At 47.7% G+C, this 23,073-nt stretch overlaps 1 protein-coding gene across 1 annotated transcript; it reads left to right on the top strand.

The window, feature by feature from the left end:
* The first annotated feature begins 4,260 nt into the window (after positions 1-4,260).
* GSX2 (GS homeobox 2) lies at positions 4,261-5,702 on the top strand. The gene is made up of 2 exons (XM_015862153.3): positions 4,261-4,851; positions 4,967-5,702. Exons 1-2 carry the CDS (start codon positions 4,371-4,373, stop codon positions 5,302-5,304), a joined length of 819 nt encoding a protein of 272 aa, XP_015717639.1. The 5' UTR covers positions 4,261-4,370; the 3' UTR covers positions 5,305-5,702.
* Positions 5,703-23,073: the final 17,371 nt, after the last annotated feature.

The following is a 23,073-nucleotide window of genomic DNA, read 5'->3' as shown; positions in this document are numbered from 1 at the left end:
TAACTTTTCCCTCTTTTAGTTTAAAACTATCTTGTCCTATCACTATCAGACCATGTAAAAAGTTGGTCTTCATCTTTTTTTATAAGCTCCCTTTAAGTATTTAATGAAGGTTACTACTACTATTAACAATAATAATAAGAAGAAGAAACAGCGGGAGAAAAAGATCATTAAGTTAAAGAAATTTAACCCTGCAGGCAGAGAAGGGAAGGGCACTGGAAGAGCAGGCCAGGGCCGCATCTGTGGGGCAAAGGGGAAAACGAGCTGCCTCTGCTCTATGGGTTGCTCCCCGGGGCCAGGCGGGGACATGCGAGCGCCTGGAGGTGGGGCTGAGTTTGAGGGGTCTCAGCCTGGTGCGCTCCCGACCCCAAGTGCGGTTTCTCCCAGTTACCGCCTCCTGTCCCTGAGATCCTTTGAAACCCTCAAAAATAAAGGGGGGAGTTTTCAATGTTACACCCCTCTCTTTGGAAAGAGTGCGGTTTTCTGGCCTCGGCGACATCGCTCGTTAAACAATCAGCTCCCGAGCCCTGAAAGGAGAGGCATTGCACCCTTCTTGCTGAATGCACTCCTCAGTGCATATAACGCCAGGGCCTTTTGATGTCTCACAATGCATGTTACGCCCCAAGATTGTCTCTTTGGACAGATCTACAACGCTTGGCTTCATGTTTGGAAGTTAAATGGCCAGCGAAGTTGTCGAAACTCCCACGTCTGGAGCTGCGCTGCGCTCCGACCGCTCCGTCCCCGCCCGCCGCCGTGGGGCTGCGGGGCGGCGGGGCCGGGCCTCGACGGCTGAGGGGAAAGGAGAAAGCGGCCCGGCCCCGAGTTTTTCTCTCTTTTCTTTTCTCCACTTTATTCTTTGGCAGCCTTAAAAAAAGGGGGGGGCCGTTTGCAAAGCGTCCTCCCCGTGTAGGTGGTTTGTGTCTCGAAGCCGCTGGCAATGCTGCCGCTCCATGAAATCAAAATTTATGATTATTCAAATGTTGGGGAGTGTGAAAAGAGAGGAAGAAAGAAGGAAAATTAATATTGCAGCTGTTCTTCTGATTAATGAGAGATAATTGCTCATGAAAAGTCACCCCTGTGGCATTTTGTTGTCTCCTGGATCTTTGTTCTTTTCCACTATTATTGAGGACTTTCTTGAAGACTAAGCGGTTCTTTTCAATTTTTGGTATTCAGAAAGTGTTGCTTGGTTACAGATAATGGAGAAATCTCGGGCTATATCGGGTAAGATGTGCCACAGACAGCAATATCACAATGCCACTCTCAGAAAAGGATGGATACAAGTTAACGATGCGCTTTCAACAAAACATTAATAGACTTGTTCACGCTTTTATAATGACCTCATTAATGGGAGCTGTGGGCAAGTCCTGTCTTTTTTTGCCTGCTCTCCCTTCACACAGCCCCGCTCCGAGATGGCTTTGGGAGCTGATACCAAATTGATGTTAGACCGGGGAAGAAGCGCTCTCCCTGCGTAAGAGCCGGCGGCCACACGGGGATTTATTGGGGAGGGGGCTGCGGCCGCCCAGATCCCTCTTCGGGTCACTTTCGCCCCCTCGGCAGCCCCGCAAACGTTTTCTTTTCCCCCTTTTTGCTCCTCAAACCGCGGCCCCGAGGTGCGGCTCTCTGCCGGTTTTGCACCGGGCGGGCAGTGCCTCTCTGCAGCCGGGGCTGGGGGAGGGAGGGGAGAGAGCCGCTTTTGTCGCATAAGCCGTGAATCTCCCCGACATAAAGGTGTTGGAGACATCTGGGAGAAAGGAGGGACCTGCGCCCAGCGCTGCGCTCCGCGGGCCGGGGGAGCGGCTCTGATGTTCTTTTTGAACTGCTCCACTTTCAAAAGGGGGCAATTTCGTTACATTCTCATTTGTTACACTGCCTTGAACTAAAGGCAGACAAAGCTATACTCTGTCACCCCGAGCAGAATGAAGGGAATCAAAGGATTTTCCCTTAAAAGGACTAATTTTCTCCTTGAATTATGAAAGTAATGGCTAGGTAACAGCCTGTGCTCTGTACCCAACCGCTTAATACCTTCTAAATCCTTCCACGTGGCTCTCCCAGTCGTAGCAATTAGAGCTCATTATAGGCTCATAAGAGCTCTCATTTCGGGGATTACTTAATGGACAATGAAATTTTATCGGACAGAATTATTGAAAAATAAAATCGTAACGAGGCCGATGTGATGTGGGCGCACGCCTTACATCATTCCGCCTGGTTTGGGATATCTCTGCTCTCAAATGACTTCTTTTTTTGCTTTCAGGGCTGAGATTTGCTTTGTGCTATTTTTTCCCCCTCCTTTCTTTTATCACCGCGCTTGGTTTATTATAACAATTAGAAATCGCAACTTTGATCCGACTCTCGCTGTCCGCCCCGCTTACAGCAGCCCCCACCCCAACCCCCAGCCCTGCTCCATCGCTGCACACTGAGGTTTTCCATGCACACCGGACTTCTTTTTAAGTAGCTTCTCCTATAAGAAAAAGGGGGAAAGGGGAAGGGGGAGGGGGGGGAAGAGAGAAAAAAAAACAACGTCAGAAAAGACAAAACTGCATTTTAACCGGAGATAGCCGAGCAAGCCCACTGCGTTCATCCTTAGACCGTAACTACTGAGTCTCGGGAAGGGCTCCGGCCGCCCCGAAACCACGGCAGCGGTTTGGGGAGATCTAGGTGAGGTCGGAGCTGACCCGCCGAAAGCCGCCGGTCCCTAATTGTTGTCACAAGACGCAGGATTAGCGCATTGCTGGAATAGCTGTCTGTTTACACTCCGGAGCCCCGCCGGCCGGTAAACACTTTCTAATTGAATTCTAATCACATTCAAATAGCTCCATAACCAGCCTCAGCTGCAATTCATAAAACGTTAATTGCCATCCATAAATCCTCGGTTCGAGGCTGCGGAGCGTCCCTAAAACTCAGCGGCATAGCGGCCGTCGAGGGGAGCCAGGGCCGCCCGTGTCCTCTGTGACGGGGCTGGGGCAAAGCGCTGAGACCTAGCCCGAGGGAGAACCACCCCGATCGGAGGGTGGGCAGCTGTATTGGTGCTGTGGGTGGTGTTTTTTGGGGGTTTAAACAGCAAAGGAGTACGGGGGATGTCCGTGTCCCTGCTCTGAGCACGCCAACCACTTCTAAAGGCGTGAAGGCTGCCGATTCCTCCCGGGCAGCGGTCCGGCGATCGGCCTTGCTTTGCATTTTCCGCCTTACAGCACAGTCGTCGCTCCCCTCCGCCAGCCGAGCGGAGCGGGATGCTTTGCCGCTTCCACATGCCGCCTCGCATCTGCCCAACAGGAGTGCGATCTCCCTTCCTCCACCGAGGACTCTTCTTAAACTCCCATAAAACAGGTCATTGGAAAATCGCGTAATATGCCGCAAATACCTCGGCTCTTTAATGCAATCTGAAATGCTCGGGAGCCACCGACCGTATTTAGCTGTTTATCCAATTTTACTTTGAATGATTGCTTCAGCACACTTGGTGCACATCAAAGCGGCCCCGGCACGGCCGCCTCTTAGCAGCGCTGAGCGCCGGTCCCGTCGAGGCCGGGCACTTAGTGGGGCAGTGCCGTTGTGGTAGCACTGGGTCGAGACGTGTCCCGGTGGGGAAGGCTTTGTCCACCGCGCTCAGTGCTAATTTGGAGACAGCTTCGAATGGGGTGAGAAGGGCGAAATAATAATAGTAATAGCAACAACAATAACAACCAACCCCAAACCCTGTCAGCAGAAGTGCTTATGGACGCACATAGGTTCACCCCATCCCTAATTCCCTACCCATATCCACAGCGGCGACCCGGGTTTCTCCGCTCGGAAGCGGCCTCCCGGTGCCGAGGGGGAGCCCCGGCCTCTAGGGCAGTGCTGCCTTATTCTCCCTACGCGACTCCGGCTCTCCCCTCTCCTCCTCTTCCCCCTCTCCCTCCGTGCGGGATGCAGAGGTGCTTTCCGAGCAGATCCCAGCGCACGGTTTCACGCAAGTTTATCTCCCCTCCGATCTGCTGCTGGACGGGTGCGGGGCCACAGCCCCCTCCCCCGCTCCCACGCTCTCACAGTTCGTCTGGCACGAAGGCAAAGACTGAAGCCATCGGGCAGCAAAAAAGCACCAGTGCACACTTGGTGCCCCCCTCCCCGCTCCGTTCCCCTCCCCGCTCCCCTCCCCTCCCCCTCCTCTCGCCGCCTCTCCCGGCGGCCTGAGAAGCTGGGCAGATTTAGGTCCGAGAGGCTTTCAGCCATCACGTGTTTAAATAGTTGATATAAAACCCCTAGCGCAGGGGATCCAGGCGGGGGGACTTTAAGACCAGCCCTCTCCGGGGACCCTTTTGTTCGCCTCTCCAACATAAGCACCTTCTCGCCTCGCCAGGACTTCAGCGGCAGCCCGGTCGGCAGCAGCGCAGCCCGCCGCGATGTCGCGCTCCTTCTATGTGGACTCCTTAATCATCAAGGACTCCTCGAGGCCGCTGCCGTCCCTGCCCGAGCACCACCATCATCACGGCCAGGACTTCTTCATCCCCCTCGGCGTGCCGTCCCCCCTCGTCATGTCGGTGGCGGGCCCGGGATGTCCGTCCCGCAAGAGCGGGTCCTTCTGCGTCTGCCCGCTCTGTGTCACCTCGCACCTGCACTCCTCCCGCGGGGGGGGCGGCGGCGGCGGCGGCGGCGGCGGCGGGGCCATCCCGCTGCTCAAGGGCCAGTTTCCCCCTGCTGCAGCCGCCGCCGCCGGCGAGGCCCAGTGCTGCCCGCGGGGCAGCCCCGCCGCCCCCCCTCCGCAGCCCCCGCCGCCCGCCGTGCCCGCCGCCGCCCTGGGACACCCGCCGCATCACCCCCCCGCCTGCGCGGCCACCGCCTACAGCGTCAGCGACCCGCGGAGGTTCCACTGCCTCGGCATGGGTAGGAGCCCGCGACCGGGGCACGGGGAGGCTGAGGCGGGTTTCCTTCCTCGGTTGTCCTTCTCTTCTTTTTCTCCTTTCCCCCGCCCCGTTTAACTTGTCGCTTGCCTCCCAAGGAGGGTCCGATTCCAGTCAGATCCAGAACGGGAAGAGGATGCGGACGGCGTTCACCAGCACGCAGCTCTTGGAGCTAGAGAGGGAGTTTTCGTCCAACATGTACCTGTCCCGGCTGCGCCGCATCGAGATAGCCACGTACCTGAACCTCTCCGAGAAGCAGGTGAAGATCTGGTTCCAGAACCGCCGCGTCAAGCACAAGAAGGAGGGCAAAGGCGCCCCGCGGAGCTCTCACGGCGGCTGCAAGTGCGGCACGGGCCAGGGCCACTTCCCCAGGTCGGAGGACGAAGAGTCCCTTTCCCCATCCTCGGCCACCGAGGAGGAGATCTCCCCTCTCTGAACCGGCAGGGACACTTCGGGCACCGCCGTCGGAGCCTGCGGGCAGAGGCTGTCGGTGTGCTCAGCGGTGGGAGCTCAGCCACGGCGCTGTGCACGGACCCTGGGACGGGCACCTGCCTTGCCCAGTTCGGGGCGCGGACCCGGCCAGGAGATCCTCCCCGCCTCTCGCCAGAGCGGTTTGAAGGAAGGAAAACCCACCCCAAGTATTTCGGCCCGAAAGCCGAGACTTTAAAACCTGAAAGAACTCGTAGGCTGAGAACCTCCTGGACGTACTTTCTGAAAGTGAATAAGGAAAGCAATAAAGCACCAGTCGCTTGGGTTCGGGCCGTCGGTTTGTTTGTGAATAGTTTTATATAAAAGTTCTATTTATATTTATTTAAATAAATGAGATCGGATGAGAATTTCTTCTTCTTCTTTTATTTTTGTTTAACTTCTTTTGCCCTAGAGAAGGCACAGTAGCAGCCGGGACAGCGTTGCTCCGTGTGCCCTAACTCCGCTACAACCCTGCTGAGCTCCGCAGCCAGCAGCCGAGAGGCTCTTCGCTACCCACGGCTCAGGAGGTGCGGGGTGGGGGCTCCGGCAGCGAGGTGGAGCCGGGTATATGAACGAGGCCGGGAAAGCCCGGCCCGAGACCGACCACAGCTCTCTGCCGTCGGGGAAGGGAACGGGGACGGGAATGGGCACAGACGGCTGCCGCTGTCTGTCTGTCCCGAGGCCACCAGTGCCGGCGCGGGGCTGTGCTCCGGGACACTCTGTTTCTGCCTTCCCGAAGGGGCTGCGTGCACACAGCGACCTCGCTACTTTTATCCCGTGCTGAGCTGGGTGGTGACAATCGGAGATCCCACTGTGCTGTTCCCCACTCACACCTTTCCCAGTGTGGGTTTTCAGCTGACTCCATCCATGCTTCTGACTTAAGCCCCTGAATCCAGTGTACAGCCTTTAGGAAAATACCCTGGACACTTTCCGTTCTTGATCCTTAACCTCAGAAGTTCAGCTCAAAGCTCCAGTTCCAAGTGCTTGCCTTGCTTCTAATCAGAAAAAAGAGGAACAAGACCTCATGCAGCTCAGCAGAAACTGCTCAGTGCCGGGTGTAGCTGCTGAGAGCAGGAGGAGAAGGCCAGGGATGGGCTGCTCATGGCCTGTTCCTGCTTCAGGGTCTGGAATAGCATTGTGATCCTGCTGGGAAGGGATGGCAACCAGACTGGGATTGGGAGCTAAGTGCAGACCCTCACTCCACTCTTTCACAGATGAGGGCTGCTCAGAGGTTGGCACCCAGCTGAAAAAGTGGGGGCACGTTGTTTCCCCAAAGGCCTTCCCTTCACTGCCCATGCCATTCCCTTATGTCACAGAACTGTAACATTAACTCTGGAAAAAAACTTAGACAATCTAGTCAACTGTGTCCTCACATAGCCCTTATGATTCCCTCACAGAGGAACTCCAGGCTCCTGAGCCTTTCCCACCTGGAAGCTGTGAGAGGAGAAATCAGCACCGTGGGAGTCACAGTGATGTCACCAATGTCCCAAAGCAGTGCGGAGCTCCAGGCCTGAGGAGCATTGCACCCTTCTGCATCGGGGTGATGCTGTCTTTGGAGCTGCAGGGATGCTGCCTGTGTGTGTGTATGTCCTTAGTGTAGCTCTGTGGAAGTAACTCAGGGAATGAATGGGTATTTCTGTCTCCTTCTAAAGTTCAGCACCAGAGATGTGGGAATACTTCCTTGAAGTATTTAGTAGTTTCTTAAAGATGAGAAGGAAAGGAAAGGAGATTCACTTACCTGCAGTGTGAATGGTAATGTGTGCTATTCAGGGACTGGAAAGAAACGGTGACCTAGGCTCAGTGTGCAAGCTGTGCCACTGAGGCAGCTGCTGCCATCACCAGACTTGTTTGGATTTCAAAGTGAGCATCGGATGTGAGAAAAGCCCTCCCCATTTCCACTCAGGAACACAGCTATAGGTGTGACCTGACGCATCCTAAAAGGTCGTTACAAGGGGAAACAGCGCCGCTAGGGCAGCCCGAGGGCCGGGACAGCAGCAGAGGGGGTGCAGGAGCTGTGGGGCTGCCTGAAGGGCCATGGGACGGAACCCAAATAGCAGCTTTTTCCTTCCATGATTCTGTGCCATTCCAACCTCGTTGCAACCTCAGCGAACAAACTCTGCCCTCCTACTTCGGCACTTGTCATGGCGGTGTTTGGAGGCGCTGCAAACGCGGCTGGATTTAGCGCTCCCGAGGGAGCAATCCATCAACCACTCTTTAGGAACCGCTAAGGAAGGAAGGCTCAGCGACAAACACAGCCGGCACAGCTCGGCTCAGCACCACCACCGGGGACAGCCGCCGCCGTGTCCCGGTGCCCCGAGTACGGGCGGCCCCGAGGGCGGCGATCCGACGGGCACTGGGCAGAGCAGAGCGCAGCGGGGGGAAAGCTGGTCCTTCTCCAGAGGGAGGAAAAACTGTAGCCGCCCTTCTCCGGGGCCAGAGGGGGCGGACAGAGCGCTCCTCCGGCAGGTGACAGCCCCGCGCAATGATATGGCCCGAAGCAGCCCCCCGGGCGAAGGCGAGCCCAAATGGAACGGCAGCGTGTGCTGTTCGCTCTGGCAAAAGAACTGCTTGCAGATTAATGAAGGAGTGACAATTTCAAGGCTAACGTTGGCACTGCCCAAGCCAGAGCGTGGGGAGCTCGCCAGGCTTTGCTGTATATTGTCTGCTTTTCTGAAGAGCAGACAAAGATGGATAGAGGGACATTGAAAAGCGGGAGGCGTATTTCAAGCAGTCCCATAAAGGGGGTTGTCACTTAAAGACAAGAACCATAGTGCTTTGATGACTTTGTATTAGCCTCACCGCTTCACAGAAGTGACTCTGCTCCCTTCAGGGAATTCACCGACTTTCTGCAGATGACAAGTCGGTGCGACAGCTTCGGGCAGTGACCGCAGCCCCTCGCCGCGGGGCAAAACTCCGCCCGGGGCTTATTTTCTTGCTCCGGGGCTCGCTTCGCTTTCCGTCCCCAGACCTCTAAAATAGCGAGTATTTGGGGTCCTTCAGTGCAAACCGCATGCGCTCAGCATCTCGCTGCTCTGGGACACCCCCGGCGCTCCCCGTCCCTCGTGTCCACTTGTCCCCACGTCCTCCTGTCCTCGACCCCCCTGCTCCCCACGTCCCCCTGTCCCCGTGTCCCCAGGGCGCCTCCCGAGACGCCCCCACCGGTCCCAATCTCCCGTCCGTGTGCGGCGGGGCGGGAGGGCTGTGCGGCCGGGCAGGATTCTCTGCCAAAACCGACCATTTCTTCTTTTTTCTTTCTTTCTTTCATTTTTTTTTCCCCCCACTCCCTCCTCTTCTTTCCTAAGACAGGGACCCCCGACCGCTGCAGCCCCACAGGCTTTGAAGGCACAGCGAAAGGGCTTCGCTGTGAGTTTGAGCGAACCATTTAGTCACTGTTTCATTAGGCGCTATTTGAACCTTGCAACATGTGGTAATTTCTGGGGCAAGCTGAAAAGGGGGGATTACGGAGGAGGGACACAAGGAAATTAGGCAACGGTTAATTTAACTCGTTTTCTGGTAGAATTTTCGATACATTCCTAATTGACGGAGGAGGCAGGTGAAGTCTTCGGCTCCCGGCAGACTCATTCACGGTGAGAATAAATGGCTCTTTTTAACTCGCACTGCTCACAATATACCATCGGGGAAAAGACATGCAATGAATATGTTGATTTTATTATTATTGTTATTAATGGAATTACACCCTGCCACGCAGGTGTGAGGGTAACAACCCACACCGCGAAGGAATCAGATTAACGATGAAATGAGAATTTTATTGGCTTTCTATGTCGCAGAGAGCTGGATTCAAACTGTCAAAACAAGAAACAAGAGGGGGAGAGAGATGCTGTGAAGGCAGAGGTGCCGGTCAGCGGGCAGAGGCAGCGCAATCCAAATCCTGCTATCTAAACAATAATTAGGCGTAATTCGCAGTGAGTATCCACAGCCCACACTCCACTCTGTTTATGGACATGATTAACCTATAACGGCCAAGCTCTTCCTAGCCCGGGCTCTGCCATCAGCCCCCATCGCCCATCTTCGCTACGAAACTCCCCCGCGGGGTCCCGCTTGTATCACCCCGTGTGGGATAGCGAAGGGGCTCCTAGAGTGGGATCGGTCCCCTTCGGGCGCTACCTGCACGGTGCGGGGCCGCCCGCCCTCCCGCCCGCTGCCACCTCCGCTGGGGCCCCTTTGGAACCTGCTATAGAAAAGGGAGGTACTCTGCATGACAAAGAACAATTAAGCTCGCTATTCAGGAGCGCTGCAGCTGGTAGCCCATTGGGAGAGTGGGAGGAAACGCGAATATATTAATTATGCGAAGGGGCGGTGGAAAAAAAAGCCAACAACAACGCAACAACAACAACAAAACCAACAAGAAACGTAGATATGGGTTTGGTATGGGTTTGAGTGGGTTGGCTGATGTGTGTACCTGCCTCTGTTATTTGGTGAATATCTGATGGCACAGCCCCAGCCCTACTCGGCTGTAGGTAACTGACATCCACCAACCAAAACTTATGTATTGCACCAGCAACAGGTCCACAAAGGCAGGAGCACTAAGTAGAAGAAGGCAACAACGGAGGAAATCAAAGATGTTTTCATACTACAAGTGTTCCTGACCTTCTCAAGTAGTGTGAAGCATAGGCCAGAATTGGCCAACGTACAGTTGACAGAGATTGCTTTGAGCTAAGAAACCTTTAAACAAAAGTTTGTTACTCTAGTTATTCACCGGTATAGTTAGATCTTAACTAACCTGTCACTGTTATTCCATCCTGCAGAACAGTATTGGAGCAGTCACAGCTTCAGACTCTGTGTGTCTTCGGAAAACCCCACCCCCAGTCCAGGTACTGCAAGGGGGATGTTCTGTAGTTCAGCTCCCCAGCAGACTCAGCCTAGCCTATAATACATGGATGTTGTGTTGAGGGATATGATTTAGCTGGGAAGTATTGGTAATGGTTGGACTGGATGATCTTCTAGGTCTTTTCCAACCTTGATAATTCTGTGATTCTGTGATACATATTGTGGAATGAATAGACAAGAATCCTGCACTGGCTTTCATTAAGCTAACAATTATAGTAAAGACACCATGAAATTTTTAGACACGAGTGACTTCAGTGAGTACAGGTGAACTCTGATCATAAGTCAGTTCCGCTTGTGCAGAAACCTCAGTGCTTCTAAAGGGACTGTAATGAGGTTATGGAGAGCAATCAGAAGTTCCTTTTTTTCCCAGGTATCAGTACCTACCAGTCTTTCACAGGTAACAGATAGCATCTCAGAAATCACTGTATTAACATGCCATTAAGGAAAGGTCATAAGACAGGAGGCATTTTGTTGTGTTTGCCATCGGGTTTCCTCCTGATAAAAAGCCATTTTCACAGCCAGATTCATCTTCCGTAATTACCACAAGACTGAGTGAGCTTAGGCAATATGTGATGTAATAGACTGTGGCAGTTCAGCCCACTGGCTTTTCAGTGAGAGTTGTCAAATTGCAGCGAAGTTGTCAGAGCATTTTTTGTCCCCTTTCACGGTTGCTATTAAATGTGAGCAAGTGACTGAGTGCACAGAAAGTAGCTCTCAAGTTTTGGATTTTTCTAAACCAGGCACCGAGTTCTTTAAACGTCTTGATTTGTGGCTTCTTGTTCTTTGAATACTCAGGAACAAGGCTGAGGAAATCATTTCAATGCTCGGAGTGTGGCAAATGCCATCAGCATGCACAGGGGAACAGATGCGTCCCCATACAGCCCTACCAGGAGTTGAGCTTGGTGTCTGCATGGATGCTGCTGGGCTGAGAACTGCAGTATTGGAGCTCCTCATCCTGAGGGCACTCTCAGGTAAACAGAAGGGAACGTGCTGCTTTTCATTGTGAGAGAAATCCTGTGAGAGTGAATTGTGAGAAACATAGGCTGCCAGGATGGTGTGTATCAGCCTTGTTTGCATGGGGGGTCATGATAGAAGACGTCAGAGTTGCTGGAAAAGATAGAATCATACTGAACATTTTGGGTTGGAAGGGATCTCAAAGATCATCTAGTTAAAAAGGTGGTATTTATCTCCTGCCATTGCCCATCTCTTGTTCTCTGGCCTGTCCCCTCCTTTATTCCTCTTTATTTCATGCTGAAACTTGTGTCCTTGTCTTCATACCATTTCCTGAAAAGTACAAGAAAACAGGGGGTGCAACCAGGTCATCCTGTTTACAGCTCTGCCCCTGCAGGGAGGACAGGGCATGAGTATTTCCTTCAGACCTCTGCTCCTTTCCTGATTGACACTGGTTCATAGACCCCAGAACTGCCAAGCTCAGTGGGTGGGACAGGTCTGGGAGACAGACAGGGAAGGATGGGCAGACTGCTCTCATCCATTTCATCTCTCTGGAAAATGCAGTATTACAGCTGCTGGCAGAAGCTGCACTCCCAGAGTTGCTGGGTCAAAGTTGAAATCGTTTTAAGAATCTTCTGTATAAATGCAGCCTATGTAGGAGGCATTTCTTCCAGGAAGATGCTGGGGTACAGCAGTACCAGCAGCACCATGTTGTGCCCAGAGACACAGAATGATATAACTGGGGTCCTTACAGTTGGGAGTCTGACCTGCAGAGAAAAAACCTTCCATAAAGACTCTGGAAAAGGAGAAACTAAACATGGTGTGTGTTCAGAGCAAAGGGCAGCTCAGACACGTTGTTTTCACAACTGTTTTTTCCGCTCTTAACTTTGTGCTGAGTTCTTCCTCTAACTCTGAATGGAAGGGTTCTACTGTTTTTTCCTTATGTCTGCATTTCTCCCCCTAGGCAAACCCAAGGGCGTATGAAGAAATCCGATCCTCAAAATGAGGGAGTAATTTCTGTTTCAAAAGTCAACATGAGAAACAAATATTTGAAAGTTATTTCTGCTTTACATTCATTTTCAGCATTCAGATTCAGCCTCCCCAGTGCTGGGGCATAAAGCAGTCCTCACCAGAGCAGTCCATACACCTCACATCTCCCATTCCTATTTAGTGTGCAGGGACTTGGGAATCCCCTGCGTCATCTTTTCCAGGAAGGAAAACTATAGGTGTATCAATGATTCTATGGTTTTTACGTGCCTTCTTTTTCTTTTTCTTTCTTTTTCTTTTTCTTTTTCTTTTTCTTTTTCTTTTTCTTTTTCTTTTTCTTTTTCTTTTTCTTTTTCTTTTTCTTTTTCTTTTTCTTTTTCTTTTTCTTTTTCTTTTTCTTTTTCTTTTTCTTTTTCTTTTTCTTTTTCTTTTTCTTTTTCTTTTTCTTTTTCTTTTTCTTTTTTCCCCTCTCCCTCTCCCTCTCCCTCTCCCTCTCCCTCTCCCTCTCCCTCTCCCTCTCCCTCTCCCTCTCCCTCTCCCTCTCCCTCTCCCTCTCCCTCTCCCTCTCCCTCTCCCTCTCCCTTCTTTCCCCTTTCCCTTTCTTCTCCCTCTCCCTTCCCCTTTCCCTTTCTTCTCCCTCTCCCTCTCCTTTTCCCCTCCCCCTTTCCCTCTTTTCCCTTTCCCTTTTCCTTTCCCTTTCCCTCTCCCTTCCCCTTTCCCTTCCTTCTCCCTCTTCCTCCCCCTTTCCCCCCCCTTTCCCTCTCCCTCGCCTTTTCACTCTCCCTTTCTCTTTCCCTTTCCTTTTCCATTTCCCTTCTTTGTTTTCCCTTTACCTTTTCTCTCAGAAGAAAGCTGACCACATTATACCCTGGACTTTCTGCTACATATTTATACTGTAAATAACTCAACAGCATTTTACAGAAAATAAAAAGAGAAATAGTTTGAATAACTGGCTTTTTCCCCTCTTGCTGCTTCAGGATTCATTAAGGAAGGAGATAAGGAAGACTTACTTCCCTTTTACTTCCCAACATCTTTCCCCTTTGAAGCAAGCAGAATAATATTGGATGCTGGTTTGTACTTAATTGGTTGGCTTTGTACACATGTTTTCAATTAAACACAGAAGTGTATGCGCTGTTCTTTCTATGCACTGAAAATAGTTCTAGAATATCACAGAAAACTGTGTGCTTTAAAAGATTATTCACACACAAAAAATGTATATATTTGCAAATTGTTGCAAGGTTTTGGCAGGATATGTTGGCAGGCCTGCGGAGCTCGCAGTGTTGGGGGTGGGAGCCATGAAGGAGTGGGGCGAGGAGAGCACCAGGGGGCTGCTGGGGGCTGTGTGCTGTGCCAGAAGGAACTAGAGCGAATGCCACCTAATGGAGAGACCCAGGAGGTCAGCACTCAGGGCCAGGAAGGAGAGCTGCAGCCGGTCCCTGTAAAGCCTCCCTGGAAGGTGTGGGGAAGGCAAAAGGTAAGATTTGTAAAGGCAAATGGAGAACAAAAGCTTGCCTGCCAAAAGGGATATTCTGATTCTCTGTCGATTTTACTGTTCTACTGCCAAGCTATAAAAGGGGGAGGGGGAATGACAGCCAAATCAAAGAGCAGACAGGGATTTGAAAACTTCATTCTGATTGTAGCCAGGACAAAAAGTGGCACAATGTGAATCCATTCTAGTGGCAATGATTGTCAGTGAGAATGGGACTGGCACAAAGGTAACCCCTTACAGCCTTAACAAGGTGCCCTTGTGTGGTCCCAACACCCTTTGGCTCTTTATGTTGTGGAATTTGCTGTTTTTTTTCTGGACCGACTGTATGCTCACAGCTCTGGAACACTGCATTAACAAATAGGTATTCATCTTCAAGGAACAGCAGCTTCCACTTTAATGACATGGATGGAAATCAGTAAACATCTTCAAACTGTTCTATAGCATCATAAAAGTGATGTCACAGTGGTTAAGGACACACTTGCAATACAAGCCTATCCTGATCACTTTGAGCACTCCGAAAAGCAGACTTCTGTCTAAGGTGTGCTGTGCTTATTCTCAGCAGAAAAAGTTAAGAGGCAAATATTTCAAACTGCTTGTCTTGGCTAGGATGCACACAAACAACTGTACCCATGAGCAAACAGCCCACGGTGTCTGCATGCATCCATGCATTTGCACATACAAAATGGGATTCGTGTGTAAACAGGAGTCTGCTTACACGCACTGATTAGCTGCAGCAGAAAACAGTGGGAAAAAGTTGCTTTAATTGTTTTAGAAAGTGAAGCAGGATGGTAATATTTGCCTGGAACATTTCATGCTGTTATCCATTTCCCACTCTCCTGGGAAAGAGCTGGGAAGGGTTTGTTGGGCTGCAGATAGAGCTTGCTTGTTTTGCATCCAGCTGGAAGAGAAGTGGGACGCGGATCCAGGGATGAGTGACAGCAGGAGTCAGATGGGTCTATGCAGAAAGGCTCCCAGGGACTATTGGGGGATGCTGAGCCTCCGAGCCAAGGGTGGAGTGGTGTTGGAGCAGCACTGGGAGAGAGCAGGGGTAGGATGGGTGCCAAGGTTCTCCAATTGGTTGATACTCTAACACTTTGTGGTGTATTTCTGTAGCATGTCCACATTTTTAAGGCAAGCTTGTTAGAATCTGGTTAAAATCTAAGCGATTCCTGTAGGTGTGTTTGGCACCTCATCCAAATACTTTGGGAATTCCAGCATGAGGTGCCATTTAGCAGATACATGACAGATTCCAGAGATACTTATGGGTGAAGTATGCCCAGTTTATAAAGTTTATAAACATGCCATATAAAATGCCATACATTGTTTTAATAAAATATTAATACTATAAATAAGAAAATGGGTGGTGGTGGTGATGGCTTCATATTTAAGGTTGAGTTGGGCTTTCCGTCTAACACAAAAGATATTTTATAAATGTACTTTAATTATCCATGCCAAAGGCATCAGCTATTTTCCTTCATTTGCATCTTTCAATATTTCTTGGTGCTTCATAAACAAAAAATGCTCCTTTTTTTTTAGGACTCCATTGTCCTTCTGCTGGTGTGGTATTTGGAAACCACCCGCCATGGATGTACAGTAAGTGATCTCACCCTAAATCTATTATCAGCATTCTAAGGAGAAATAATAGATTTGGAATAAAAGGAAGAAAATGCATCTGTTCACTTGAATGAATCATAATGCATTCGCATATTTCAACAACATCAGGGAAACACAGTCCTCCACACGCAGATTATAAAATGATGGGATGTGTCAAGTTGTTGCCTAACCAAAATGGCTTCTCTGTGAGGTTTATATTTGAATACAGATCTGAAGAGGCTGAGGTTTGCACTGGTTTTAGCTACCTGTAGGACATGGAGATTGGTGCTATCAGAGTGTGTCCTCAATACTGTTGTGGGCAACCCAACAGTAGAAGTAATGCAGATTTCCCACCAGCTTCCTTTTCGTGTTCTTCCACGGTTTTCTGAAGCCAATGTTAAGAGTTTGTCAGAGCTTTCACTTGCCCATTATTTGGAGAAAACTTATCAACACATTTTGTCCTTATGTTGGGTGATGGAGAATGAAGGAGCACCAGTACAGACTGATGACCAAAAGCCACATCTTGGAACTGCTGTTGGACAGTGAAATAACATATACAAAATACAGCCTGAGGCCACTTCAGCACACTTCCTCCATGGGCTGTATCCCAGCCTGTATACAGAAATAGCCCACACCGCATGCCTGAATTAAGGCAAGGTGGATCCCTCCCTGCCCAGAAGAAAAAGGAAGTTCAAGAATTGGCTATACTATATATTTTACAAGGTGTCAGAGCTTCCTGTTTTTTCACATTTACTCAGACTACAGAAATATGAGACTTGTGAAAGATCCTACTGCCTGAACAATGATTGTAAAACATTGTAAGTATGCTTTGACATTTACACCTATCTTACAAATGTATATATATATACATACATGTGTAAGTTATATATGTATATATATGTGATGAAATAAAGTATAAAATGTTGTCAAGGAACCTTTTTCTTCAGGTGTCTAGAACACCTGGAATACCCAGAAGTGTACTTAAACTCTTTGAGAAACATGATCAGATACAGGCTGTGCTTAGCAGAAGGCAATGCATACAAGTGCTCTCAAGAAATCTTGCAGAGAATTTACATCATAAGGGAAGACTAAACTGATGCTCTTAGTACTTTGTGTTTGTTGATTTGTCTCTCATCACTGTGGCTGTATGCTGGGTAAGTACCCAGGCTTTTGATCTGAAAACTGAATACACACTTCAAAGGTTGAATATGCAGTGAAGTGTTTCCCCAACTCACTTTCTACACCTCAGCTCAGGAACTTCTATGGCTCTCCTTGGGAAAGATTATTCCTTAGAGTGGATGGTATCCTCTCAAAGGAGGTTTATTTTGAATAAGGAGGTCTAACAGATGTGTCTCAGAGCAAGCTCATAGAGCAGCTCATGCTTGGTTGCAGGTGTGATGGAAGAGGAGTAGATGGGATTTCCTGCTTTCCGTGTCAAGGAATCAAGAGCAGCTTTGGCAGCAGGGCCAGTATTGGGCTGAAACAAAAGAGGTTTGATTTACAACTACCATATTATTTTGACAGCTTTATAAGGAGAAAAAAAAAAAAAGAAAAAAAAAAAGAAGGGGTAGTACTGTAATAATATCATATTTTAACTGTACATTAACTTCTATGAGGTTTTATCTGGAAGCACCTTTCCATGTGATAGAGAGCATTTCTAGATGGAAGTGAGGCACGTGGCATAAAATGCAAAATGCAATTTTATTAAGGATATTACTTTTTTACATTCATATTGAGCTTAGTATATTGTCACCTCCGTAGGTTTCTCTATTGTGCCCCAGAGTTACTCCACTAGTGTATTTTCCAGACCAGGTAGATTTCTTGGCATTCTTTGCTTCCTGTTCCTAAACATTGCTAATTCGTGTAGCACTTCTGCTGTACCACAGGGTTAGGAAATCCACACTGCACATGAGAAATCAGAGCTGGAATGATGGGAGAACTTGTGATGGTTAAGAGAGACTGACAGAAAGGAAACTGTATTTTAACATCCTGAACACATACATATGCATATGGATACACAACAGGACAAACTTATGGAACATAAATTCCTCATGCCTATTTTCCCCAGGAAAGTAAAACTATTCCTTGATTTCAGTGGTGCAGAATCCGGCCTATCAAGACATCAATGTAGTTCCCATAGGGCTTACCCCATTTTCAGATTTATGGGGTTAACTCCCTTACAGTTTGATTTAAAATACTGTTATAATAGGCCGTGTGAATGTTTCAAATGATTCATTATTGGAGTAATAGTGCTTTCTGCAGTAAAAAGGCCAACTGTTATTTCCATTCCTCCAGAGTACTGAAGAGTTATAGTCTATTTCTGGCATAATTTGGAAAATTGTGCTGATTCTCTTCACTTTAAAGGCATTTTTAATGCACGATGGGAAAATATCACACATCACATCTTTTGGTGAAATTGCCATGGCTGTCTTTTAATATTGTGAAAGCACAACACTAGAAATGATGCAGTCATAGCCTTTATTTTTGCATAATCAGCTGTCTTGAGAGGGAATGATAAACTGTAGTCTGGAAAAATGTGTTGTTGTCTGTGCTCATGATGAAGGAAACTTCTAATTTTAAAGCCAGAAACAGGTGGAACAATTGACTCTTCTTCTATGTTTGCTACCTCTTCTGTAAAAGTTAATGAATAACAAAAGAAGACAGTAAAGGTTTCTTCCATTTTTCTTTGTCTCATTTGCACTTAATACCTGCTTATTTATTTCAGGATGAATCTCAGATTCCTGATGTCAGCCTGAACTGCAGTCCTCTCCAGAGCAGGAGAGTAGTGCCTCTGCCTGAAAGTTTCATAGAATCATAGAATCAGTAAGGTTGGAAAACTTTCCTGTGATCATCTAATCCAACTGTCAGCCCACCACCACCGTGCCCATCAAACTGTGTCCACGTAACTCAAAGCATGTCTGAGTTAGAGAGAGCTGCAACAATGTGCTAGAACAAGATACTCAAGATTTGGTGCAGTGCTTGTATCCGTACTTAGAGCTGCTCCTACTTCACTTTACATAGTCAGAAGAGGTGGACCAGGTTAACTTAATCACTTCAAAGAACAGAATTTTGCTAAGCTGACCTATTTTGTGGGAAACATCAGAACCCTACAAACAGTTCAGCAGATAGGACAGAAACGGGTGGGGTCTTTGCATGGAAATGGGAACATAAAAGATGAGAAACCATAAAGGCCAAGCTGCTCTGATGCTAACAAGCTCTGCTGCTCAGCAGGTCTTATTAGCCTGGGCACAGTGCCATGCAGCTGAAGAACAGCATGCAGGCAGCAGTGCCCCTGGGAGACCTGTATCACCCCTCAGTGTATGCATCTACTTTGTTTTCTTCACACCTCTTGTGCTAGAACTGTTTTTAAGAGGCTAAAAAGCCTCAGAGCTGACAAGGTGTACAGAGCAGAAATCTGAAATGAAATCATTACTTCATCCGAAGTGTGCTCCCATATATCTCTGGATGCTGAATTTCACCTTTTTATTTTCTACAGCCTGGAACTGGCCCAAAACTGACTGAAGCCTTTGGAAGTGTTCCAGATGATTCAATGGGTTCTGATTCAGGCTTTGAATTGAGCCTCAACTTTATACATTTTTGATTATTGAAAGGCTCTAATTCTCTCCCGCTTCCATGTGTGCTGATACAGAGACCTCATTTTCCATTGGTCCACACTAGAATTTGTCACTCCACAGGAAACATGTAACACTTTAAATTGATGCAGCCAGTCAGTGTACTTTTCTAATGGACTTTGGGAGGTGTCAGTGGAGCCGTGCGATGCAGACTGAGGGCACAGTTGACATAAATTACTTTTTAACCCTCACAGAACTGTGAGGTTGGAAATGAGAATATTATCTTTCAACTTCAAAGCACATGAGCCTCCATGAGCCACCTGTGGGGGGAGAGTCACCCACAGATGTCAACCTGCACCCCTCTGCAGGCAGCAAAGCTTTACAGAAACTTAGCTACCTGATTGCTAGAGCAAAGAAAAGTGGACACTACCATTGCAGCATTAGAAAAATAACAGTGGAAAGTAGAAAATCTGGGCCAAGGCAAAACATTTTGATTTCTGGATGTGGCAGAGAAAGAGGAGATTGGAGAGACAAGAAAGTAAATGCAGAGAGAGGGGGTGGCATTTGCTCTGGGAGTCTGAGCAAATACAGGGAAATATTTACCAGCACCTCAGGGGAATTTGGGTTTGTGTCTCAGCAAACCAAGAGGCAATAAGTACACGTGAGTGAGAGGAGACTGGCGCAGTACCAGCCCCTGGATACGCTATTTAGAGAAATGTAGATGTGGGTGCTGAAGAGCAAGAAAGCCATGAGAGCAAGTAAGGATGGCAGCTACATACACAGTTACCTATGAAATATCCACAGATGTAGTTTCACTGTATTATTTTTAGAATGAAACAGAGCTGATGTGTTGAAAGAAGAGTGCAGAGGTTAATCACTTTACAGATATAAACAACACGAGGTCCAGATCTCTCCCAGAATACAGCTTCCAGCTATGCCTGCTTTAATATCTTCCCTTTACTCCTGGCAGTGCAATAAGGCAATTCAGCGCACAGCCAAAGTATTTTGTGATACACTGTCATCTCCAGCCAACTTCTGAAAGGCTGTGTGGTGAGAAGGGAGGATTCACAAGCTGATACCCTGACACCACTGAGCTACTCTCAGAGAAGCGTGCCAGCTCACTGTGGAGTTACCAGGTTGCAGCCTTGGTTCCAACCCTGTCCTTTTTTTTGCCTCCTCCTCCAGACTTTCTGATAACCTATTCAGTAAACAGAAATTTCAGAAGAAATCCTGAATGAATGCTGAACTTCAACAAGCCAGCTGATGAACCAGCAGCACCACTGCTGCTTTCCCTTTATTTAGGACAGTTAAACATCAGGATGAAGAGATCACTTTCTCTCTGCACAATGACTTTTATTCTTCCCTTTCTGTGCTGTAAATTCCTGTTCAGAGAAATCCTGTTATCTGTTTGCCTTCTCTCCTTGCCTTCACATATCTAGGAGCTCCAAGTTATGCCGTGAACCCACAGTATCTCTTTTTCCACAGCAAAATCTTTTAACAGTCCACTGTGATGTGACCTTGCACTTTCTTATCATGGATTTGATCTAATTTCTCTAACTCCTGTCCTTAAGTTCCTCTTTTTGCTGCTGTCCCAGTCCTCCTGCCTATCAATCAGTGATGCTTCCCAGCTTAGTGTCAATACATGTTTGTTTTGCTCAAGTCTTTGAGAGACTTTTGGGACTGTGTGTTGTTGCTGGCTTCTCAGCTCCCCCAATACTGAATTTAGTCACAGCATTTAGATAGGAAACGTCTGGAACTGTTAACTTAATTGCCTGTAAACTCTGATTTCCTCTGACATTTTCATCTTCAAGAAGATCTCATATTTCTTAAAGGAAGTAAGCAAGTTCAGGGCAGGCATATTTTCACATTTCTGATGATGGACGTGGATGAAGGGAAACTATTTAGTTTCTCAGCAATTTATTTGTTTTGAATATTCCCCTCTATTCCTCATGATCCAGTGGGCCCTTAGATCTTTCAGTGAGACGCTCTTTCTGATAGAGGTGAAGAATCTCTTGCTGTTTTAAAAACACTGTACTTTATAAAATTTATAATGAACCTTCCTATTAGTTTCCTTATTTATTGCCTGCTGTGATTTATGCTTCTCTTTAGTGGCATCCCTAACGCTTTATTTTTTCAGTTTTGACTTCGTATTGAGCCTCTCCAACCTTGCTGGTAACAGCATTGCTCTCAGCAGTAATCATTTCTCCAGAGTATCTCTGTCCAGTAGCACTCAATCCTTATCCAAAACAAGGGCTGGAGCAGCTTCATCTCTGCACGGTGACTGAACCAGATCTGAACTCTACTCAATTCTTCTAGGACTGAGGGCTGAGACAGGAGCAAGGGGAGCATGTGTCTGCAGTCTCTGGGACAGGCTCTATCTATCCATATATCCATCTATCTATCAAACAATCCATCCATCTGTGTGTGATGTGGGTATGCAAAGCACCCATCAGTACAGAGCTCCAGCCTTGGTACCTTGCTGTGGTAAAAAATAAATGACAAAATATTAGTGGTAAATAAGCAATTGTTGGAAGCAAACGAATCAATGCAGGACAAATCTAATTGAAAACCTTGAGAAATTAAGAAAGTTGCTGAAAAAAGTATGGGTGATGGTAATCTTTCTCTAGAAGAGATGCCTTGTGAAGTTACCTTCATTGCCCCAGAAATGCCGTGATGCTCTTCTGTTCTGAAAAAGATCCATGCTAAGGGATGGCAGTGCAGAAGCATTACACAACATCTCTAGTTCATGGAAATCTGGCAGGTCATGTTAATTCAATTCTCAAAATCAAAGCCTAAGGTTACATTGCCAACTGGAAATTATACCTGTTACTGCAAAATGTGTCATCATCAAAGGGGCGGGTAATGTATAGTACAATACACAGACTGAGTACATGCTTCTTTTTTTCTCTGAGGTTACTATTTGGATTTTTTGTATGACCCTTATTAAAATATAAAGCTCACTGAATAGGAAAACAAACATGTGAAAGCAAACAGTGTGACAAAAATATTTCAAAGAGATTTCAAAATAAATCCCGGAGATGATGTTTCAGAACTGTGCTGTTGGGACTTGGTTTTCTTTTTAAAGTTTTTCTGTGATAGGAATCGTAACAAGCTGATAGTGATTAAAGTTTGTAATGAAGCAAATCTGATGCTGTGATATAACTTTTTGATCTGTAGCACCACACCCGCACCCTTCACTAACCTCTGCAACTCAAAATCTCTTTGATACAAGCATAAGAAATGAAAGATCTTTCCAAAATGCTGATTTCTGTTCAAAGTGGCTGTCAAGTAAAATGAAAATCAACCTAAGTTTCTGGTATAGTCACATTCTTCTAAGTTTTTCTTGTATGACTGTTATCTGATGTACTGGAAATACTGCATATCTCATTTTCTTGAGACAGCACGCTGCAGGCTTCTCAGTATTGTAAGGAAATTAAGGTACTTTGTTGTTGTTGTTCATTTTTATTTTACCAAAGTTTCCTCTCTTTTGATATCTTTAGGATCACTTAGGATTAGTCCCCACCTGTTGAGCTCTTCTCCTACACCTCGGCTTTAACCAGATGAGGTGACAGAGGAGGGAGGAACAGGAAAGGAGCTGCACGTTTTTCTTTAGACCTGTTCCTGCATTTCACCATTCTCTGTTTTCAAAACTGCTTAGAGAAGTTTTGGACCCATACATTGACCAAACCCATCTCCTGCAGTCTCAGATGTGAACACCTGTTTCAGTGTAGCATCCAGCATCTGGCCCACCTGTGTCCCCAGAACAGCTTGAAGACTTGGCACTTTCTCTGGACCTCATTTCCCTCTGTTCCCATTCCAGTAAGTGGGAACATGCTTCAGCCTAATGGAAGACAGGCAGAGGGAGCATGACAGGAGGCGGCTGTTGCAACAGCTTGATGGCAAGCCAGCAGGCTGCATCATTGCATAAAGGAGTAAATAGGGACAGCTCAAGCACAGAGCTGGTGCTAGTGAGACAGGCAACCTTTAAAGAGACTTCTACCATTCTCCTTTCTTCTTTTTCTCTTTGCTCATTAAGAATTGCAGAAGATGAGGGTGTTTTAAATAGTTTTTTCTATTTTAAGGATTTGAATCTTCACATTTTTGACACCCCCCAAATAAATAAATTCTTGGAGAAAACTTAAAATTTCCACTAAGGCCTTTTTAACATTTCCAGGAGTGATCTGTTTTGGATAGTTGAAGATTTTCCATTTCTGTGAGCAGCTCCAAGGGGCCCAACATGAGCAGTGATTTCGCAGCATTTAGCCACAGAGGGATGTTGGATGGGGGCCTGCTGCCG

This window comes from Coturnix japonica, chromosome 4, assembly GCF_054131305.1.
Source record: "Coturnix japonica strain WE chromosome 4, WE-NBRP24, whole genome shotgun sequence".
Lineage (NCBI taxonomy): Eukaryota > Metazoa > Chordata > Aves > Galliformes > Phasianidae > Coturnix > Coturnix japonica.
Note: the sequence above shows the minus strand (reverse complement) of the source record. Positions and strands in the feature narration are given on the sequence as shown.